Source organism: Drosophila ananassae, chromosome 3L (assembly GCF_017639315.1).
Source record: "Drosophila ananassae strain 14024-0371.13 chromosome 3L, ASM1763931v2, whole genome shotgun sequence".
NCBI lineage: Eukaryota > Metazoa > Arthropoda > Insecta > Diptera > Drosophilidae > Drosophila > Drosophila ananassae.
The window spans coordinates 2,787,592-2,796,899 of record NC_057929.1 but is presented as its reverse complement, the minus strand read 5'-3'; the positions used below and the strand labels follow the sequence as shown (position 1 = coordinate 2,796,899).

The 9,308-nt window shown below is 42.4% G+C and overlaps 2 protein-coding genes across 4 annotated transcripts; both read right to left on the bottom strand.

The window, feature by feature from the left end:
• Positions 1-2,119: 2,119 nt before the first annotated feature.
• Positions 2,120-4,236, bottom strand: LOC6495497 (tyrosine-protein kinase-like otk). Its single transcript, XM_001958943.4, has 3 exons — positions 3,792-4,236; positions 3,235-3,728; positions 2,120-3,138 (listed from the first exon to the last, which is right to left on the bottom strand). Exons 1-3 carry the CDS (start codon positions 3,859-3,861, stop codon positions 2,410-2,412), a joined length of 1,293 nt encoding a protein of 430 aa, XP_001958979.1. The 5' UTR covers positions 3,862-4,236; the 3' UTR covers positions 2,120-2,409.
• A 2,928-nt stretch (positions 4,237-7,164) lies between these two features.
• On the bottom strand, positions 7,165-9,276 carry LOC6495496 (metallophosphoesterase 1). Of its 3 annotated transcripts, none has more exons than XM_014907850.3 (6): positions 8,974-9,276; positions 8,672-8,912; positions 8,503-8,612; positions 8,181-8,443; positions 7,631-8,138; positions 7,165-7,570 (listed from the first exon to the last, which is right to left on the bottom strand). In XM_014907850.3, the coding sequence occupies exons 2-6, from the start codon at positions 8,695-8,697 to the stop codon at positions 7,383-7,385; spliced, it is 1,095 nt and encodes a 364-aa protein (XP_014763336.1). In that variant the 5' UTR covers positions 8,698-8,912; positions 8,974-9,276; the 3' UTR covers positions 7,165-7,382. The 3 variants fall into 3 exon arrangements, with proteins under 3 accessions (XP_014763336.1, XP_014763337.1, XP_001958978.1); XM_014907851.3 differs by having other exon boundaries at positions 8,672-8,909; XM_001958942.4 differs by having other exon boundaries at positions 7,631-8,111; positions 8,974-9,272.
• Between the last annotated feature and the right edge of the window lie 32 nt (positions 9,277-9,308).

Sequence of the window (9,308 nt, the reverse complement as noted above, 5' to 3'; positions counted from 1 at the left end):
ATAAACTATATATCCCCGCGGATGCGTATGAGGATTCGGATGTACGGATGTGTATGCGTGCGGAGGGGTGGTGACCTCCCCCGTTTTTCTCTAAATCCTCCCCTCCTCACCGCCCCTTATTAACAGCCCCCTGGCCCTTTTTGTGATTATATCGGCATGGTAATGTGTTAGCTGTGTGTGTGTGTGCCTGTGTGTGGTTATCAAATGTTGGACAGACAGGCCTAGGAAGGGCGAAGGAACCATCCAAAGTTAGACCCTTCCATGGCACTGCGCTTTCCCATTTTCCATTGCTCGCTGACTTTGGACAAACGACAGTTATTGATGTCATAAAGTTGGAGATTTATGCCATGGCCCATGCCTGGCTGTGTAGGGCTTATGTTTTATGATTTCTGTTGTTTCAGTTTTGGTTCCATGTTATTTTTTGTTAGTCCTCTATTTCGTTTCTGGGGTTCAGACGATCAGTAGAACCAAAAACTGTAAATGGTGTGTTAATAATTTGGCAAAAAAAAAAAGGGGTTGGGCTTAAGGATATAGTGCCCTGTTAATTGAATAAGTCGTATTTATATTTTTAGACCTTTTGAGGGGTTGCACATTTTAATTAAGCCTATTTCAAGCTGAAATATGAATACCATTTGCTTTTCAGGAATCTGTATAGAAACAATACCTTTCATCTTTTGAGGAAGTTGGGAAGCATCCAGTCCATAAATGTTAAAGTTATTATTTTCAACTGCTTACCGTTACTCAACGCCTGGCGATCGTATAATTTTATGGAGCATCCCAAACGCATTCCTACGGAGGAGAATCCTACGCTTTGGTAGCAACATCAAACATTTCCTAGGCATTAAAATAAATTTTTAGTAACGCGGCCTTTGCGTAGACTAAACAAAATAAACAATTAGGAAGGTGTTTCTTCTGGCCAGGCACAAGCCCAGAGGCATCTCTCCACTGTAAACAAATAAGGCCAAAAAGTACCAGAGGGGGAAACAAAAAAAAGGAAAGAAAATCGAAGAGCCGGGAAAACATCAACGGAAGGGCCCCCAACTACAGGTTTTAATGCATGTCGATGTCGTAGCCGCCGCATCAGATCAAAGACACGAATCAGTCGAATATATATATATACTATATGGTATAGTATGAAGAAGAGGTGGGGCTAGTGGGTGCATAGGATACCATACCATACCATATCATACCATACCATAGCATGGGATGGGATGGGATGGGTAGACATAAAAGCAGGGGTGGTCGTTTAATTGCACTTGCCGCTTAGGCTCTTTTTTTTGTATCGTGTGCCTGCATGGAGTAACCTGCGCATGTGTAGTTGCCTTTGATGTGTTGTTTATTCGAGCGCTATAAAAAACCATAAAATATGCATAAAACGCATAGGCGGAAAAATAAGCTGAAGGCAATTGCGATTGAAGCTGAAGCCGAAGCCATGGCCCAGGAATGAAAATGGAAATGAAGCGATTAAGTGCAGACGCTGGCAATTGGAAAGAAATTGTCGTCGGCAAAATCACTTGATGATGGGCCTCGAGGAGATGAAATATGATGACATAAGAGGGTGACTCCCCCAGTGGTTTACAAGTGCATCCTGGACAGGGGATGCGTTGAGTTCAACATGTGTTGAGTGGCTAATGAAATAATCAAAAAATTAAGACTAATTTTGACTTTATTTGAGATAACTCTTATAAATAAAATACAACTTTAATAAACTTTTTATGCTGATGATCAAACTTCTGTTCTTCTTTGCTCTAAATTATCCATATAATTTCATTGTATTTCATTTAAAAGAATCATCCCCGAATAGGGAGGAAGAAACTTTACGACTTTTTATCAGAGGGGTTGGGTTTCCTTTTTTTTTTTTTGTATATTTTATTTTGGAGCCAAGTAGCCCGACATTCGAAGCGCTGCTTTCGTCATAAAAAGCGCATAAAAAGCTGTTGAACACTCATCCGGGTTCCATGGGCTTTACGGCCACGCCAAGTGGGCTACGAATTTATGATGGTGGAATGAAGGAAGGAATTTTACGAGGCCCACAGAAGAACTCCACCCATACCCGTTCCTCTTCCCGTTCCAATTCCTAGTGCACCCGCAAAAAGGAAAATGATTGAAACGATTGCGCTATAAAATGGGGCTCTATGAGAGCCATAAAAATATTTATTCTACTAAAAAATAACTGTACATGGATATATATACACTGAGAGACACACATGCATAAATACATATATACTAGATAAATATAAATACAAATAGGTTTCCTTTCATTTAGTTTTGTTTCTTGTGGGGCTGGGGGGACTTCACAAGTTCCTTTTCATTTTCAACAACAAAATGGACCAACACTCGAAGATGGGCAGGTGCCGAGATCATGGAAAGGAGCAACTAAACTCCGTACTAGGATCCTGCCTTATCTCCTCACACAATATCATCGGCCACCTGCGATTCCTGCTCCAGGATTGTGCTTTCGCGCAGCTTGCTCTTCAGATTCTTGCTGGAGTTCGCCTCCGTCAGGCAGGGTTCGTGCTCCGCATGCTCTTGGCCATCGGTTGGGGCATGGGGATGGCCATCCTCCAGCTGCACCTTGCCGAGATGACGACGATACCGGTACCAGACCTTCAGGCCCAGGACCAGAACGAAGTAGAGGAACGCCAAGCAGATGATCACAATGATGATTCTGGTTATGATTGAATTCGACGCTGATTTGCTGGTCTTGACCACCAGCAGGACATCTTCCCTCTTTAATCCGGCACTGCTGCCAATGGTGCAGCCGTATCTGCCCTCATCCTCTGGCCGCACATCCCTGATCTCCAGAGTTCCGTTCTCCATTATCAAGAACCGTTCCGCATCCGTGTTGTTTTCATTGAAATAGGTGAGGTCTCTGTCCCACTGTATGGTGGGTTTGGGTTCTCCAATCGCCTGGCAATGGATGACAGCTGTTCCGGACTCGGCCACTTCGATGGGTCCCTCGGGTGGCACACTGAATTTGGGTGCGATGACCACATTGATGGAGACAGTGGCACTGATTTGTCCCTGGCTATTGGAGGCCATGCAGGTGTACTGGCCACGCTGATCGTTGTTCACCTGGGCAAAGATTAGGGTGCCGTTCTGGTCCGTTACATTGGCAGGAAGTGGCAAGTTGTTTTCCTAAAAAGATCACAAAGAATCGTGTTAGATGTTGCATACTTTGAGGATTTGGGGAAGATATGGGTAGTATTTCTCAGATGCGAATTTTAAACTTACTCTCATCCATTTAACTTGAGGTGTGGGAGTTCCCTGAGCCTTGCAATGCACTTTACTGAGACTACCCAGTTCCAGGTTCTTGGACGTTGGCTGTGGCATGAACTTAAGCTGCTCGATGATGGTTACCACACCATTATTGGAGCTAGCTGCTACTTGGCCCTCGATAACCAACTGGCACTGATATTGACCAGCATCACTGGCCAACACACTGGCGAATTGCAGAGAGCCATCGATCTTGTTCAGGACCACTCGGGAATCCTCACGCAGCATGCTCTCCAGCTGCGGTTCACTGGTGGTGCCACTCATCCGGCCCAGCTCCGATTGGCGAAGGGTTTTGTTATCCTTTCGCCAGCGCAGTATCACGCTTTTGTCCTGAAGATACTCATCCGGCAGTTGGTAGCTGCAGGGCAGTTGCAAAGCACTCTGCTCCTTGATGGTAATCATGGATTGGGGTCCGTTCGAGATGCTCACATCCTCGAACGATAATGGAGCGGCTGTGGGGAAGATAATGGACCAGTTTTAGCTGGAAGATGAGTCAGCCGGCTGACCTAACTCACCGTAACAGCAGAAGATCAGGCAGAAGAATCCCAGGCCGCAGTTCAACAATCGTCTTCCGTTCAGCTCCATGGCGATCCGAAAAGAATTCTTTTGATTTCACTTCGTACTTCCTTCGTTTCTTTCGCGACCAGAACCGGTGTGCTCTTGTTTTTTTTTGCTTTTATTTATTGCCGATTTTGGAAGGAATTCTGTTTGCCTTGGCAGACTTTTTCGTTTTACTTCACTACACTTTATTTCACTTCATTACATTTCTTCCACTCCGCATTCGGGGGAGAGAGCATTCGCTTTATGGTTATTTTTATGTTACGCACACGCGTCACGCTTTATTATCCTGCCGCTGACTTAGAGCCCGGGGATCAAGTTGCTCAGTGGAGGGCACAACCGTCCACGTTCGGCCTCAGAACTCGATTGACGCCGCATCTGGCCTCTCCGCCTGGCAGTCGTCGCACGGTCCGCACATGCGCCCTCAACTGAACCCACTATTTCCCGGTATTTCATGCCTGCTCCGAGCAACCCTGATGGTTCTACTCCTATTTAAAATACTGTGTTGCTACCATTTGAAAACTGAATTATACTCATGCAGGATGCAGTATAATATTGTATTTTGTGTGCAATAATATATTTAAGCTTTTCTTCATTTTTTCTATGGGGCCCCTTCGAAATGTTGAAAATACTTGTCTGTTGGAAAATATTGGAAATTCATATCTTTTCCAATAATCATCTGATCTTTGAGCGGAATACCTTGATCGATTTGTGGATTGATTCTCCATCAATCTGCATCAAAACCAACAAACAAAATATTTTTTAGATTTTTCTATATTTTTCCAGGGTATCCCCTTCAAAATGTGGAAAGTGCATGGGGAGGTCAATAGGACCCACTGCGATGGCCATATCTTTGCCAATTTTAATCTGATCCTTGACCGGAATACCTTGATTGATTTGTGGATTGATTCTCCATCAATCTGCATCAAAACCTAGAAACAAAATATTTTTTAGATTTTTCTTCATTTTTCCTGGGGATCCCCTTCAAAATGTGGAAAGTGCATGGGGAGGTCAATAGGACCCACTGGAATGGCCATATCTTTGCCAATAATCATCTGATTCTTGAGAGAAATACCTTGATCGATTTGAGGATCGATTCTCCATCAATCTGCATCAAAACCTAGAAACAAAATATTTTTTAGATTTTTCTTCATTTTTCCAGGGGATCCCCTTCAAAATGTGGAAAGTGCATGGGGAGGTCAATAGGACCCACTGCGATGGCCATGTCTTTGCCAATAATCATCTGATTCTTGAGAGAAATACCTTGATCGATTTGTGGATCGATTCTCCATCAATCTGCATCAAAACCTAGAAACAAAATATTTTTTAGATTTTTCTTCATTTTTCCAGGGGATCCCCTTCAAAATGTGGAAAGTGCATGGGGAGGTCAATAGGACCCACTGGAATGGCCATATCTTTGCCAATAATCATCTGATTCTTGAGAGAAATACCTTGATCGATTTGAGGATCGATTCTCCATCAATCTGCATCAAAACCTAGAAACAAAATATTTTTTAGATTTTTCTTCATTTTTCCAGGGGATCCCCTTCAAAATGTGGAAAGTGCATGGGGAGGTCAATAGGACCCACTGCGATGGCCATGTCTTTGCCAATAATCATCTGATTCTTGAGAGAAATACCTTGATCGATTTGTGGATCGATTCTCCATCAATCTGCATCAAAACCTAGAAACAAAATATTTTTTAGATTTTTCTTCATTTTTCCAGGGGATCCCCTTCAAAATGTGGAAAGTGCATGGGGAGGTCAATAGGACCCACTGCGATGGCCATGTCTTTGCCAATAATCATCTGATTCTTGAGAGAAATACCTTGATCGATTTGTGGATCGATTCTCCATCAATCTGCATCAAAACCTAGAAACAAAATATTTTTTAGATTTTTCTTCATTTTTCCAGGGGATCCCCTTCAAAATGTGGAAAGTGCATGGGGAGGTCAATAGGACCCACTGCGATGGCCATATCTTTGCCAATAATCATCTGATTCTTGAGAGAAATATCTTGATCGATTTGTGGATTGATTCTCCATCAATCTGCATCAAAACCTAGAAACAAAATATTTTTTAGATTTTTCTTCATTTTTCCTGGGGATCCCCTTCAAAATGTGGAAAGTGCATGGGGAGGTCAATAGGACCCACTGCGATGGCCATGTCTTTGCCAATAATCATCTGATTCTTGAGAGAAATACCTTGATCGATTTGTGGATCGATTCTCCATCAATCTGCATCAAAACCTAGAAACAAAATATTTTTTAGATTTTTCTTCATTTTTCCAGGGGATCCCCTTCAAAATGTGGAAAGTGCATGGGGAGGTCAATAGGACCCACTGCGATGGCCATGTCTTTGCCAATAATCATCTGATTCTTGAGAGAAATACCTTGATCGATTTGTGGATCGATTCTCCATCAATCTGCATCAAAACCTAGAAACAAAATATTTTTTAGATTTTTCTTCATTTTTCCAGGGGATCCCCTTCAAAATGTGGAAAGTGCATGGGGAGGTCAATAGGACCCACTGGAATGGCCATATCTTTGCCAATAATCTTCCGATTCTTGAGCGGAATACCTTGATCGATTTGTGGATCGACTCTCCGTCAATCTGCATTCATACCTAGAAACAAAATATTTTTTAGATTTTTCTTCATTTTTCCTGGGGATCCCCTTCAAAATGTGGAAAGTGCATGGGGAGGTCAATAGGACCCACTGGAATGGCCATATCTTTGCCAATAATCATCCGATTCTTGAGCGGAATACCTTGATCGATTTGTGGACCGATTCTCCGTCAATCTGCATTGAAACCTAGAAACAAAATATTTTTTAGATTTTTCTTCATTTTTCCTGGGGATCCCCTTCAAAATGTGGAAAGTGCATGCGGAGGTCAATAGGACCCACTGGAATGGCCATATCTTTGCCAATAATCATCCGATTCTTGAGCGGAATACCTTGATCGATTTGTGGATCGATTCTCCGTCAATCTGCATTCAAACCTAGAAACAAAATATTTTTTAGATTTTTCTTCATTTTTCCTGGGAATCCCCTTCAAAATGTGGAAAGTGCATGGGGAGGTCAATAGGACCCACTGGGGTGGCCATATCTTTGCCAATAATCATCTGATTCTTGAGAGGAATACCTTGATCGATTTGTGGATCGACTCTCCGTCAATCTGCATCAAAACCTAGAAACAAAATATTTTTTAGATTTTTCTTCATTCCTGGGGATCTCTTTCAAAATATTGAAAATGCGTGTGGAGGTCAATGGATCAATGTCTTGATTAACCAACCTTTTAGAACCTGCAACCAAAGTAACAATGCATTGGATGACATGGATTCATTTTATTTCTTAGTTTAAACACAAAATTATCATATTTTGACCAGAGAATATACAATTAATACTTATTAAAACGTGGGATGCCTCTATTCGCCTACATTATACATTTCAATAAATACATTTTTAATCTCTTGCTGTATGTCGTATATTCGAGCAACTCTTGAGAATCTTGGGTTTATTGTCCGTGAGGATTGAAGAAAGCTGCAGTCTAAAATTGAGGTATGGTCGAGACGCGGTTGAAGAGCGTCTGCCTTTTGGCCACGCGGAAGGGACAACGGGTCATCATCTTGTAGACGACGGCACCGCAGACGACAAAAAGTCCCCAGAAAACATAGGAAAACAGCAGGATAAATCGATTTGGCTGCCACAGCACAGTGTAGCTTAGATTGTAGTTTTCTAAATTGAAAATATTTAAATATTAATTAAAAGGACAGGGAGTAGCTTGTGAAGACTTACCTAACACAGCATAGCCCATGCCAATCTTGGACTTTCCCATGCGATATGAGCAGGTGGGCACCATTATCTCCAGATAGCTGTGCTCCTGCTCTTTTAAAGCCTTAAGATCAAAGTGCCTCACTGAGTTCTCATAAAAGTTAATGACTTCGGTGGAGGGATAAATAAATATTCGGGACTCGTGCCAGTGGCCTGTGAAAATGATATGCGGATCCAAGTCACTGATTATGGCACGCAGCAAGGGACCGCCACCTATGAGCAACGGTGCGTGTGAGACACCAATCCTCAGGCGTTCGGCATTGTGATCTCGATCCGGATTGGTAAAGTCCAGTAACATTCGGTTAATCTTAAAGAAGCGGATACGATTGTCATAGTCGAAAAGGTCCTCACTCATAAATTCGTTCTCGAAGCGTCTTTGATTCGAGTTGGATATGTAGTCACCGTTCTCACCACCGATATCGTTGTCGCCTGGCACATGGACACGCTGAAAGTAAGCCGAAATCATACGAAACTATTATTCGACGTTGGTTAAAAATGCTCGCGGACTCCTTACATTTCTTAGCTTTTTGTTCTGATAGATACGCTTAAACCGCTTCACATACTGCTTGTACTCCTGACTAGTGGCTATATTTCCCTCGTCCAACAGATCGCCTAGAAAAACGATGATGTGTGGTTGGGTAAAGGACACCGCCCTCTCAAAGGTCTTTTGTAGGTATCTATCAGAATCATATCTGGCCAAGGGGCTATGCGACGAGCGATCGTAGGAGTTTCCAAGGATTTGTGGGTCAGCAATAAGCAGAAGCCGTGTGCAATTCTCTAGAAATGAGAAATATGTAATGAGATAACTACACAAGAAAGTGGGTGAGAAAGCTTACCCAGTTTACAATCGATGGGCTGCCAACTGGACTGGGCCAAGTAATAGACTATGCACTCATTGAAGAATACTAGCAGCAGAGTAAGTACTACGAAGCCTCGACACACTAATCTGTTTAGGAAAGTAAAGAAATCGTATAAAAAGCAGTTATGACACCTCATCGAACTTACCTATTAACTATGCGCAAGGAAGCCATAATTCAGTTTCACATGGAATCGGATTCTTTAATTAATACTTTTGGTTTTTCAGCGGCAGAGTTCGTTGCATTGCCGGTCATAGACGGCTTCTATATTTAAACTGTCGTTGCACATGCAATATTTACGTAAGACGATTCATAATTTTGGGAATGTGGAACTGGCGCAACTGGCGGCGGTCAACTGACCAGCATCGCCACGTATTTCAGTGCTCCTACTTAATTGGATTAGAAATAAAAACATGAGGTGCAAATAGAGCAGTGTTTTGGTTTTCTTACCTTTGTATTGTGGCCATGCGCGCCATCGCCCATTTGAATGCAGAGAGTACCGTTAGCACGGTGGGCAGGTGAAAAAGGTTCACTTCTAGCAAATGTAAACAAAGATAAGAACCATAACAACTTGGGATGGTAGCGTGACGTTAAGATGAGAGCGTGATAAGATTCGTATTAGCCGTAAGATTTAATAAATAACTTTAATTATAATTAATAAACCTATTCCCTGAATCCTCCGGTAGGATCCATATTTATTGAGTCAGTCTTAAAATATATTCTTCTAGGGCAGAGTCTTGAGCCATCTCTAAACAGCTGATGGCTTATCGATAAATTGCTCTTTT